General features: G+C 46.4%; 1 protein-coding gene across 2 annotated transcripts in view; it reads left to right on the top strand.

Moving 5' to 3' along the window:
• Window positions 1-13592, top strand: part of LOC119446582 (beta-hexosaminidase subunit beta) — an 84402-nt gene that overhangs the window by 58340 nt on the left and 12470 nt on the right. The window contains exons 2-7 of one of the 2 annotated variants that reach the window (XM_037711052.2): window positions 489-580; window positions 1622-1726; window positions 4668-4718; window positions 6105-6158; window positions 11579-11686; window positions 13132-13432. In XM_037711052.2, coding sequence (XP_037566980.1) covers window positions 489-580; window positions 1622-1726; window positions 4668-4718; window positions 6105-6158; window positions 11579-11686; window positions 13132-13432 — 711 coding nt within the window. The remainder of the gene's footprint in view (window positions 1-488; window positions 581-1621; window positions 1727-4667; window positions 4719-6104; window positions 6159-11578; window positions 11687-13131; window positions 13433-13592) is intronic. The other variant, XM_049664229.1, reaches the window with a different exon arrangement.

The raw sequence follows: 13592 nt of genomic DNA, 5'->3' as shown, positions 1-13592 counted from the left end.
AGTTGCGTTTCCGACAGCTGATCTCTCGCAAATGTCGTTTCCGACAGCTGATCTCCAAAAATCACTCGCATAAATCTTGCCCTCCTGATTCACAGGAGGGCGAAATTTATGCGAGTGATATTGTTTGTTAGTTTTTCTCCCCCGCATTGCTGTTCAAAGGCTGCTTTTTAGCAATAGTGAAGTTGGGCCGGATTCCATAAATCCAATTTTTTTTTTGTTTTCCTAGGTACTAGATGATCGCAGACATTCACTGACAACTGTGTCCGACATCACGAATGGCTGGAATTCGCACTCAAACAATTGTAGCGAGAGAACTGTTTTTGTGAATGCGAGCCCTGTTCCGTAGCGCTGTATAGCAAATGATACGCCTGGTGGGGTGATTGCGGGACTCAGACTCTTATTTTCGACAGCATTCAGGTCATGTCTAACATTGTAGTACCATTTACACTAGCACCTACTCTGCCTTCGATACTCCTCTTTTCATACAGAGGAAGGAGTCATCTTCGACATTGCTTATGGCCTGGGATATGCCCTCAACCTTGCCAGCGATGTAACCATGCTCCAGGCGTTGAAAAACCCGGTACGTGAGCAGTGCAAACTGTCGTTTCCCGATTTCTTCTTCATTAGAGTCTCCCGACATTGCAGACAACATTGGCGGAAAATTGCATTTTGCGTCACGTGCTTTCCAAAACGCACTCATCCGCCAATGTCCTCAAACAGTTGTTGTAGGATACCGTATGAGAAAATCAGCCTGAAATAGAGCATCGACATCTACCCGAATACAATACTGAGCCGAAAAAAAGAAGCCTGTTATTGACGTGTCGGAAGTAACAGCCGCGAATGACCTGGGATCTACGGAGAGCGACGCCTCCGAAAATGAATTATAAGCCGCACTTTTAAGAAAGCGACGATATAGCTCATTGAGTTTCCTAGCGCATAATTATGATGCCATGTTTCATGTTTCAGAGTTTACTTATAGTATAGCGCATCAGCCCTCGTACGATGGCATCCGAGGCGAGTTGGTGCCTGGTCCTGGCTTGCACGCTTCGCTTGTGTGTGTGTGTGTGTGTAGGAGGGCGATCGTCAAGCGTGGGGGATCGCCAAGCGTCACGCTTTCACTACCCCCCCCCCCCCCCCCCAGCTCTTGTTTGTTTGAATTCCCTAGATGCAACTTTCATTCACTCAACCTACCTCCGACTGGAGCATTAAGACGAAGCGCCTTCTACCTCAACATCACGTACATGCTGGATGCGGTAAACATGATAGACGATGCACCAGTGTCGCATTGAAGTAAACTCGGCAACAAGCAGCAAAGATGTAGCTGTGCGCGTGTTAGCGTGTGTTTTCTTTCGCTGTCACGCAAACCCTCGCACAACAAGACAGCACAGAGCGAAGCTGAGACCACAGGCTTGACGCTGTTTTCTCCACATTCGTTGCATTAATGTTGAAACCGGACCTTCTGTTATCGTAACACTGGTGCCCTCCCGCAGCCCTGCGCCGTCCATGCAGTTTCATTTGTCAGGCGAACGTGTTTGCCTCATGGTACTTCATACCAGGACCGCTTAGAGGAGCGCCTTTGTATGACGGCTCTGTTTTGTCGTCTGTTCCATTGCAAACGCAGAGCCAGGCAAAGGAGAAGTTTCGACTGTTCCTCATCTGGAACGCCTTGTCCACATGCGGCATCTATGTCACGGACTTGTTCCTCAGTAATTTCAACAGCAAGCACGTAAGAGGCCGCTTTTTGCCTAAGCTGGAACATTTCTTTGGTGAACCTTAGCCTGCCGCGCATACCATATTTTTGTCACTAGTCGAAACATGCAGACGCTTTCTTAGGTTTTGTGCATAGATAATAGGATGTCCCAGCTATATATATATATATATATATATATATATATATATATATATATATGTATGTATGTGTTGTGTGTGTGTGAAGGAAAAGAAAGGGAAACGATGGACCAGATATTTATTAATCATGTCATAAGAAGCCTACAAACAAAGATGCCAAGGACAACATAGGGGAAATTACTTGTACTTATTATATTAATTAGAGAAATGATAAAGGAATGGGAATGAAAGTGCATGAAAAAACAACTTGCCGCAGGTGGGGAACGATTCCACGTCTTACTACTAGATTTTACTACTAGTGTTACTACTAGTTTTACTACTACTGGCTAACACTCCTAGGGTTAGTTCTAGTGGTAAAACATAAATACCCCAGAAAGTGGATAGGAAAACGGCACCGCGGTAGCTCGACTGGTAAGAGCATCGTTCGCGCAGTGCGAAGACGTGGGATCGTTTCCCAGCTGCGTTAAGGCGTCGCCGTCGTCGCCGTGAGGTTCCGCATAAAGTCCAAGGGCAATACCACCGTCGCCGCGCGCCCAACGCTGTATGTGCGAGTGAAAGCTTGCGAGGGAAGCCGACGATCGCGGCTCAATCTCGCCCGCGCGAAAGGGAGGAAAGCGGACAGGAAGTGCGCGGGGCCCCCAACGTTGCGAAGCATCGGGGGGAGGGGAGGGAGCGGGGGCGGCATTTTACTCCGGCTGCAACTGCGTATGTGGCGGCTGTGCGCGGTCGCGCGGCCGTATCTTGAGAGCGATCTGCGGTGGGGGCACAGTCCAGGTGCGTCGGCGGCTCGTAGCTTTGTCCGTGCTGTGTGTTCTCAGCGCTCACTTTGCGTTGAAGCGATAGACAACAGCACGAAGGTCACTTCGCTTGCTGCTGATGCCGCGTTTCCTCACGTAAGCGTTTTGAAAGCGAGTGTGATGTGTTCATGTATGCTGTGCGCGCTGACACTATGCTTCTTAATTTAGTTAGCAACCCAATGGTTAAAGGTTGATACTGCCGGTAAAAGTATTACGCTTACTTCGTATGGCTCTCTGTTGATTTGCTATTGCAATCGATACTTCGCCTTACAATTTTTTTCATTCATTTTCATTAATTTATTATTTCTTTAATTCAATTAGTAAGTACAAGTAATTTCCCCTGTGTTGTCCTAGGTGTCTTTGTTTGTTAGCTTCTTATGATATGATTATTAAAAATCTGGCTCCTCGGTTCCCTTTCTTCTCGTTGATTAGATAACGAGGGTCTCGAATCCGGCAACACTGATGCCTTCAGGTAGCATGTGTGGGTTTATTGACCAGTTGCCTTCAGCCAAAAAGATCACGTACGTACTCGTGACCACGGTGCTCGTGACGACTACAGCAGAAAGAATGTTCCACATCCGCCGCAAAGATTTGTGAGCGGTGGCGCTGGCTAACACTCCCAGGGTTAAAAAAAAAATTATGGGGTTTTACGTGCCAAAACCAGTTCTGATTATGAGGCACGCCGTAGTGGGGGACTCCGGAAATTTGGACCACCTGGGGTTCTTTAACGTGCACCTAAATTTAAGTACACGGGTGTTTTCGCATTTCGCCCCCATCGAAATGCGGCCGCCGTGGCCGGGATTTGATCCCGCGACCTCGTGCTCGGCAGCCCAACACTCCCAGGGTAAGTTCTATTTGTAAAAACATACATACCCCAGAAAGTGGGTGGGATAACGGCGCCGCGGTAGCTCAATCGGTAAGAGTATCGCACGCGTAATGCAAAGACGTGGGATTGTTCCCCGCCTGCGGCAAGTTGTTTTTCTCATTTACTTTCATTTCCATTAATCTATCATTGTGATTAATGAAAATGATTAATGATTTCATTTCCATTACTCGATCATTGTAATCTATCATTAATCTATCATATCGTTGTGATTTCTGGAGCCGCGGCGTGGCCAGTCACGTGATCACCCGGCACCTTTTGTATGTCGCGCTCAACGCGCAAAAGCGGGGAAAACAAGTTTCAGAGGACATAACGCGCTCAAAGCGATTGAATGACATGTTTTATGACGCAATAATGCCTTTCCCGTCTGAAGTTAACCCATAATTTTAAAAAATAAAAACGTGCAAAATTACGGTTCTGTAATTATACAGGTAATAAGTACACCAAGTTATCTTGGTGGTAGAAAGGGTATATGACCGAACAGTGTAGCTCTCATAATGACATAATGTGCTATATATTTTTAAACATTGGTTAACGTTAGCTGGGACACTCCGTATATACGAATGAAACCAAGTGCGAAGCTCTGCCGCCATTTCACGGGGGGCTCTAGGTCGTACGTCGACGGACTCGGTGTGATGGCCGCGACGTCAGAATTGTATATGTAGGAATAAAAACTGACCATCCCTATGTCGTCGATGGTTTGTCGATGGTTTACGCGACACCCGCAGCGGTAGACTATAGTCGCAATGACGTTGCGCTGCTGATGTTGAGGGTGCGGGTTCGATCCCCGCTGCGGTGGTAGCGTTTCGAATGTGGCGAAATGCAAGAACGCTCCTGCACTTAGGTTTAAGGGCACGTTGAAGAATCTGAGGTGATCGAAATGAATCCGGGGTTCCCGTTATATTCGACGTGCCTCATAATAAGGTCGCAATTTTAGCACGCTAAGCCCCAGAGCTCTTTTTTTTTTCTCTCATTTTTTTTTAACATTTAAATTAAGGCACTGGAACCCACGACCTTTGGTGGGAGTCGCACCCTCGATATTTAGTGGGAATCGAACCCACGACTTTTAGTGTTAATTAGGGTTCGTGTGTTAATTAGGATTTAGTGTTAACAATTTATTTTTGTGTTGCTCTGTTTAGATCAAACTTGAAAAAGACCAGTTGCAAGGCATGGATGAAGAATCGGCTCGAGTAAGTGAAACGAAGGACGCCCTCACTTTCTGATTTATTGCGGTGCTTTCGCGAACAAACCAACGTACAAGCAATAAATAATGTAACAGGAGCTGTTAATGCGAATAATTGCGATGAATAAAACGCGACGCAGATGACAAGCGTGCAATTTGCTTTGAATGTGACTCGTCATCTTATTCGGAGTGGTTCGAAATATGTCTTAGGAATAGGAAAAAACGGAACACGGCACGACTTCGAGAAAGCGAGTCATAAACAGGCCATCGACATACGCGACACGTTCTCATCGAAACCAAGAGAATCGAGACACTAAGTTTACAACTTTGCATATTCATTACGAAAATAACTACCGCAACGCTCGGCGCTGCACGTTCTTACGCTTAAAGGGGTAATGGCATGCTTTTATCGAGAGTTCTTTCTTTCCTTTACATGAAGGTATGTTGCCTCTAAATCCAAGAAAATAAATTCTGCCAAGCCTCACAGCGCCCTAAATAGTTTAATTAGTTCAATATAATAAGTTTTCTACAACCAGTTTAGGTTCCATTTTGACTGTGTTGTGACGTCATGACGCATTATGTGGTCACGTCGTAGCAGGACGTAGCTACGTTTTGACATTCGCTCCGGCTCGCTCGCTCGTCCGCTATGCTGCCATACATCGGTACTCACATCGAGTAGCAGCATACGAGGACGACCGAGTGAATGTCGCAATTCCTGCTCCCACGTGACCACACAACGTATCATGACGTCAGGAGACAGTATTTTCCTGGGAATCGAAACCTCAACTGGCTGTGGAAAAGCTATTACAACAAATTATTTAGGGCCTTCTGACGTTCGCTGTATTTTTTCTACGGTTTAGAGGTCTAGGACATTCATTTATTGCAACATATTAATAGTCGAAAGTATAATGTCAGTACCACGTCATATGTTTGAGTTACACTGTAGGTTTAATGATTACGTCGGTTCGGTTATCCTTGCGGAAGGACATTCCGCGACATAAGTACTTACTTTCTCGTGCCATATTATTTATTTATTTATTTATTTATTTATTTATTTATTTATTTATTTATTTATTTATTTATTTATTTATTTATTTATTTATTTATTTATTTATTTATTTATTTATTTATTTAATTTTGACTTCCAGTATGCTTCCTCAAGTAGGTTCTAAAATTAAGATGTTTGATACTGTGAGGAAAGAAGGTCGTAAACTGATCGGCATTATCCTGGGAGCTTTCTCGTATATTGCTTTTGTAATTACTTGAGCTTTCTGCATTTGTGCATTACGACATCTTTACAACGCTGTCTCTGGTGTGCTTAAATTCAGCAGTGCTCTGCGCCTTCCTTATCGTTTCATTTCCTCTTCGCATCCGTATTCCTCTAATTTTTCAGACCATGATATTTTACTCCTCTATATTCTTCAGCACAGTGGTCTTTCTTGTAAAGGTAAGACTGCAATACCTTTTATCCTGGTTATATTTACCTAAAACGTTTCTGTTCAACGTCGGGCACCTTATCTTGGAGATCTTACGCAGATTGAGAGCATGCGTGCAGACGGAGCGGAATAAATCGTAGCATCCGAAATTTTCAGCGCGAGCTGACTATCGTGGAGGACACGTGTCGGTGCTACGCTCGAACTGCCGGGAACGCGTCGCGTGGAACGGCCTGGAAAACATCACTCGTGGCGTGCTGAAGTAGTCGGAGCTCGTGATTATGCAGTCTACTTTACCACACCACTGCTTCTGAGACGTGTTGTAGAATTTATTTGTATTTATCCGGATGGTCGGATGGTCACACCATTACCGTTGGCGCCGCCGCCGCCGCCGTCGTCGTGCTGACATTGCTGCAACGCGCATGTGCGTCCTGCGAGTGCAGAGTCAGAAGTTCTCCAGACACACGCAGTGTTTGGCTGCAAAAGCGAGGAAGCCAAGTGGACGCGCACCATCGCGCTCCGCTCAGTTGACGTTGCAGCGGATTCATGCAGGGCCTTCATGCTCTGCCTTCGGCTGCTGGCATGAGCGTTGATTGCACGCATAAACGCCAGCGTTCGTGCCTAGCAGCCGTGTGCATCCCTCAACATGGAGCAACACAGTAGTTAGAGCGGAAAGCACCATGTACGCATTATGTATACGCAGGAAACTATCAAGTGGGCGGCCTTGCGGTTTCTAACTCTTTGAAACGGTTTAGCTTCGCTCGAATGTGTGCTAGCATCAGCAAGGACGCAAGAGTTGGAATTGGGGAGTCTTTATGTGTTTGGGCACGGAAAGCACTTACTGTATTCAGTCGGAGCCGGCACCTTGGTTTCCCATAAGCAAGCGGAGCTTTCGGATCGGTGTACAATAATTCTTTCCAAACCTTTGCGGACATTCGTGTATATACCTGTACTGCAATCAAACGTTTTGGAACGTTGGCTGCATTGCTCGATTCCAGGGCGGTATCCTCTACGCTTTCTACCAGATCTACGAGAACTACGATCACGTGGTGGCCAAGGAGCAGGCACGGACTAGCGGTACGCGGCCCGGTCTGTTCGCCAATTCAGCACCGGTCGCATACAGGTTCGAACAGGGAAACCAATTCGGTGTCCCTGTCATGCCTACCGGACCAGCGTTTACGGCTCCACCGTTGGGTGCATTCCAAACGGCGACTCCGGGCTCGACGACCGTTCCCAGTACCACGCCTGCTTGGTCAGGGATGCCCCAAGCACCGGGAGAGCCGTACTACGTATCCGTTCAACAACCTCACCTGCCAGGACAGCAGCAACCAGCTCCTTCCACGCAACCGCAGTGTTTTTCTTCCGGTGGAATCGTGTACGTGCCTTACTACTCCGGAAGTCAGCCCGAGCTGACGGTGGATCAACCAGCGATAGTCCAGGGTGCGACTGTCGAAACGACAGTGGCCGCGGCCCCCGAATCTCCTCCGGATAAAACGACAACACCGGAAGCGCCGTCATCTAGACCACCTACCCGAACGAAGTCAAATCAAGATGCGCAAGTCGAGACAAAGCCGGCCATGGCACCGCTTTCTGAAGATAAGGTACCCGAAGCTCCGGCCTCGCCGTCGTCGACGCCCACACAAGTTGCACGGACTCAGCCAACGATGGATCAAGATACACGGGCCCAAAAGGTTGCAACGGCTGAAGGTGCATCCGCGAATTCGGTGTATATCACAGATGCCGCGGCTCAAGAAACGCTACCGGGTCACAAACCGCGCAACTTTTGCCAGAGCATGACGGCCGAATCAGCCCCGAAATCTGACCCCTCGGGGCCAGGTCCTACAGATGCGTAGCGAACAGCCGGGCCGAGCTGGCAAAGTTATAAGCCAGCTCGACGCCAAGCGACGACGGCGTCTTCGACCGCGGGCATACGTATAGTATAACGAAAGGCGTGGTGTTTTTTTTTTTTTTTTTATGTGTAGCTGCTTTTTTATTAGCGCACTTTGCATTATCTGTATATCTGACTCTTCTCGGATTCTTGCTAAAATTTATCATTTTCAGGCCTTCTGAGCCTGTATTAAAAAAAAAAAAGATCTTGCCTTAGAATTGTTTGTAAGAGCTAATTGCCAGCTCTTGCGGCCAAATACAAAGAACAATTACGAAGGAAAAGCTGGTGAACTGGGCCCGTGATTACATCTATAGTGTGCTATACATCTAGTGTGTCACAAGTTCGTTGTTGTCACTTCGTCGTTGAATCGCGCTTAAAGATGTTTTTTCACTGGAACGCCTCGCATAATACAGATAGAGAGATCTATTTTTGTCATACAGGACCATGCTTCCGTAACAAGACTCCTAACAAACTTGAAATTTGCGTCGACTAGGGACGACGTGGTTCAGGAAGAGTGCCCAGCATGGGTCGCCCAATTCTTTATACGTATATAGGGAGACTTCATCCACTTTGAATGTGTCTAACAGGAAACTTGAGGTGTCTGTATAGCGTAGGCGCTCGCGTCATAGCGTGCACGAAATTTGGAAAAGGTACATGAGGTATATAAACGTAATTTTGAGAAATATAAAGAATTTTAAATGTAGATATAATTTGCTTGCTTCACGCGTTTTATTCCACAGGGCAAGCTTTCAAATAAAAACAAATTGCGAATGTGCAAGTTTGGCCGTGAGGCACTCGTCTGTGGCTGTCAAGACACCACAAAAATTACAATTTAGGAATAGCACTGAAGTGAGGATATTAAAAAAAAAGTGAAAGAACCAAAGAAACAATATTGAATTATTCAGCAATTAGACAAAATCAAGCACTATTGCAAGTGAGTTAAAAGGCGCAGTAGCTTCGTTGAAAGAATTCGCATAAAGAATTTGAAAGCAAGAGAGCTCAAATTGTTATTTTCTATTTTTTTTAATATGACGTGCATCTAGCAGGTGTACTGGCCACGTTTTGATGCAAAACGGACATCGAAATCGAAGTAAGCGCATTTCATCAGTTTAAAACAAACTAGAAAAGCAACGTCAGACACGCGGACAGAAAAACACGTTCACACACACTGAAAAACACTTTAAATTTATTCTCTCAACAAAATGATTATTTGAAAACTGTTACAAGTGTTTCACAAGAAAGCAGCTACACTTTCAGATCAAAAGCAATGCTGGCAAAAATGCATATATATTAGACGCGAATAATAGTGAGAACCCAAACAGAACTTTTGGGAAATAATTACAAATGGTGCTCTCTCAGAAACCAGTGTAGCTGTTTTATAAATGCTGGTAACCATGCAGATTGCTTCACACAATATTATTTAACATAATAAATCTCTCGAGCTTTACACGAAAAACCACGATTTAATTTTGACGCGCGCCATATAGTGGGGGTGCCGGATTAATGATTGAGAAAACGTTCAGTACTGGACTTAAAAAATCAACACTTAAAAATTAGCCGTCGCGCGACCCCGCTACTCCAGGGGTCCGTTGGATCATGGAAGTCGCTCTTGCCCTTTCGGTCAGCTCCGCTTAATTTTCGGGTGTATACGCTGGGCAGAATTTCCTCCCACCGCCTCAATCGTTAGGTTCTCCTATCTTTTCTCTATTTCCGCATTGTCTTGGCGAGCCCATACCACGTCACACTGTGCTCATCATGGCTCATAGTCTTCTGGATAGATTGAGTGATGTCAACTTTGTGCCCTCACTGGCACGGTGCACGAGCTTTTCTGCATTTTTTTCCGAATCTTAATGAGTTGACAGTGGCCGGGTTAGAAACCGCGACCTGGAGCTCAGCAGCTCAACGCCATAGCCACTGAGCTACTGCGGCGAGTATTGTTCAACCAAAAATTGTGCAACATTCCGAAAGTTAAGAGCAACGAATGATGCAGTTTGTCTGCGTTTATGGTAGAAAGAAATGTAGCAATTAATAATCAATAACTGGATTGCTATCTATATGAGGTGTTGTAAATGTAGGAAGAAAACATTCTAAGCAAAAGTTGCACCCGTTGAGGCTTGTCCTGTCCCCCAACAATACTCATAGTCTTGCGTGTACTTAACTTTTTAGCGCTGTGCTCGCGGTACTCAGACGTAACTAGTGGCATGCGCGTATAAACGTGACGTAGCGTATTTAATAGAGAATGGCGAGCACACGGTGTTACATAATTTAAGTGTATGCCACGTTGATGGCTGATTTAATGTCGGGGGACAAAAGTTCCAGAGGGAGTAAACTTTTTAACAGCGAAGCTTTTTAAGGTCGAGGTTGATCCTTACGGAGCGATGGTGTTAGCAGTTTCGAGCGAAGTGGAGAGTGTGTTAAGTGAGGAGTGGGGGTGCAGAGAGAGAAAGAAAGAGACGGACAGAGAGCGAGAGAAACAAAATAAACGTCTTTGGCGAGGCGGGATTCAAACTCGAGTACCCTTGTCCTGAAGGCGAGCGTCATAAGCCCTAAGCTATACACCCACTCTTTTTTTCTCTCTATTGCATGCAGTTATTAGTAGTTTTATGCGAAAATTGCTTGCAGAACATGCATTTATGGGAGCCATATAATTGCGTTGTACCAACGATCGTAACACAACTTGCTATGGGCGAGAGAAAGAGAAAATGAGAACGAGATAGAGAAATATAGATACGCATACATAGAGAGAGAAATAGAGAATGAAAGAAAGAGAAACACAGATAGAGAGCAAGAAAGAGACAGCCTCGATTTGAACCCGAGTACTCACGGTCCGAAGGCGAGCGTCATACCCACTATACGCTATACCCACGATTGCAGAGCTGCGCTGTTTCATCAGATTTCACAAGCGTGGAACTGGCTCATTTTTTTTTTCGAGCGCATATATTTGTAGGCGAAGACGACGACGAAGGTGCCGCGTTCGAGCAAACCTCACGTGCACCACGTTCTGCCATCGTCACGTGGTGTCCGCTTGCTAAGAGAGAAAACAGGCGTTTGACTTCCCGTGAGTACGCTTACCGATATCGCCTGCATTTGCTCTATAGTCCAAATAACCGTCACACAACGCAAAGAACAGCTGCGCCGTCAGCATGCGTGCCAATTTCTGCCTGCCATATATTTTTTTTTTCGGCCAAACCACTTGCGAGCTGCAGTACACGAACACGCGGCGCCTGCGTTCTCTCGCACCAAACGCAAGCGGGAAGCTTCGTCACACGTCGGAAGTCCTCGCTAGCGCTGGGACCGTTTTGCACTTCTCATGTTTTAGCTGACAAGATTTCCGCCGAACAACGAATGACCGCAGGGACTTATTATACTGCAATGCGCTAATACCGTGGCTAATGGAACACTGTTGCGTAGAAATTGGCTTCCAACTGGCTCCCTTGTCAGTGGCGCTACATGCAGCGGCGGCTGCGATCCGTGAAAGCTGCGGTGTTGTGGCCCTGCATGTGATGCCCAGCCATTGCATCCGACAACGGTTTGTACCCTCCATAGGAAATCAAGATGCTACCGCTGACGCTTGGTTCCCTCGTCGGAACAGTCCTGCTGCTGGCCCACGCAGGAGCTTACATCACCTACTTGGAGGTTCGCCTGCCGCTTCAAGTGAGCATGAGTCAATTTTCGACAACTTCAAAGATCGCGTGGTGTTTTGCAAGTTTCTTGCTTTCGACGAGAACTGCTTCTTTCCAGAGGAAATCGGGCTGCCTTCGTAAAAAAATAATTGCTAAAAAGGTGTTCTTAAAAGTGCTGCTTGTAATGTTTATTTGCCCTCTTCTGTTTCCAGTTTGCTTAATCGTTTAAATCTATACCAGACCTTGATAACCTGTTTTGTTTGTGCAGTAGTACGTAAGTTCCTTTGGAATAAGGATATTATATTCCAGTCATTTTTACCAATTTCCTGAGAGCAATATTAGATTTTAAAAAAATCGAGGAGTCTATGGGTAGGGAATAAAACGAAAAGAAAAAGAAAACGTGTTGCTTGCTTTAAACTAACTCGTGAATGCGCTTTCATGTGAAGAGCTGTGCAGTAAGAATTTGCATGTGATATTTTTTTTTATAACGAACTGCAAGTGTGTTCTGTTTACTACGACATCTCTCAATATAGAATGTTTAAATATGTATTGTAGTGTCGAGGGTGTACGTTTATTCTGCACACTCAGATTCTGCCCTGCTTTCGGGTAATGCCATGCAAGCCGTGCAATGCTTCATCGGACCCGGCACAATCATAATGCGTTTAACTGAAGAATTAATAGACATGATTATGTTGTATTTAAAAAAAAGTCAGCAGAGACACTTAAGACTGCTTACATGTGGGAATGCAAAAGCATTAATAAGTCGCTTTGGTGAAATTAAATATTTTTTTTTCGCGTGTTCCTTGTCCGCGCAAGCTCTCGCCTGCGTTCTAACCGCGCCTCGAAAAGGCCAAATCATAACGCGCCAAGCGTCTCAACGCGTACGCGTGCGGAGTTCATAACTCGAAGGACCGCTCAGCGCCATTCAATTGGACATTAACGCTTTTTTATGTGGCGCTACCTCCTCCCCACTGGCAGCGCCGTCACGTGTAAAATGACACATGCACTAGGCACACCTTCAGGCAACCTTTAGCTGCCGTGGCGTCGGCGAAGCGTGCTTGTTTGGCACCCCGAATGCCCCCGGTTCGATTCCCACCCAGACCAAAATTTATGAAATTTTCTTTTCAAAGCCATTAATTAACTTTGTTTGCAGGAACCTCCCTGAGAAACGTGACGTCAATCCGAGGAGCTTGTGACGTGTTTTTACTCGTTGCGTCGTCGGTCATTTTTGGTACCATCACGCCGACTACGCCGACGGATTTTCGCGTAATGGGGCATGTAATGCTTTCGCATTAAAACTCTATTATTATTATTTTGCTACCATTGATCCCGGTGCCTGCACCACCCTTTCTCCAAGGCACTGAGCCGTGCTCCTAAAGGCTTGCCGAAAATAGCGCCCATTGCTCTCCACAGTCTTTCTCACTCACTCACTCTTCACCCTCACCCACTCACTCACCTGCGCACCATTGGCTGCAGGGAATCCGGGCTCCCCGGGGCTCCGTGTGGCCGGAGCCGCAGCTCGTCATGCCTTCGAAGCTGCAGAGGCACCTGACGCCGGATTCGTTTCGCATCACGACGAACGACGCGGGCACACCAGAGTGCGACGTGCTGGCCAAGGCAACGGCCCGCTACGTCAAGCTGCTCTTCTTCAACGCCATGAAGCAGGAAGGGGGCGCAGCGGTGCCGACGGGCAAGCGACTGGACCGGCTGGACGTCAACGTGTCACTTCTCTCGGAGCAGTACTGCCACTATCCGCGCTACGGAGACGACGAGAGCTGTGCGTGTTTTGTGTACAGTGCCGTGTCAGTGTAGGGAGTTCTAGCACACGGCGATACGGAGACTTTCGTCTCCGCTGCCTACCAGCTTTTCACGTGCTATCTATAATCCAGGGTACTGTGTAAGGGTCCACCTAGTGGACATGCCCATTTCGTCTGGTG

This window comes from Dermacentor silvarum, chromosome 3, assembly GCF_013339745.2.
Source record: "Dermacentor silvarum isolate Dsil-2018 chromosome 3, BIME_Dsil_1.4, whole genome shotgun sequence".
NCBI classification, from domain to species: Eukaryota; Metazoa; Arthropoda; class Arachnida; order Ixodida; family Ixodidae; genus Dermacentor; species Dermacentor silvarum.
Note: the sequence above shows the minus strand (reverse complement) of the source record. Positions and strands in the feature narration are given on the sequence as shown.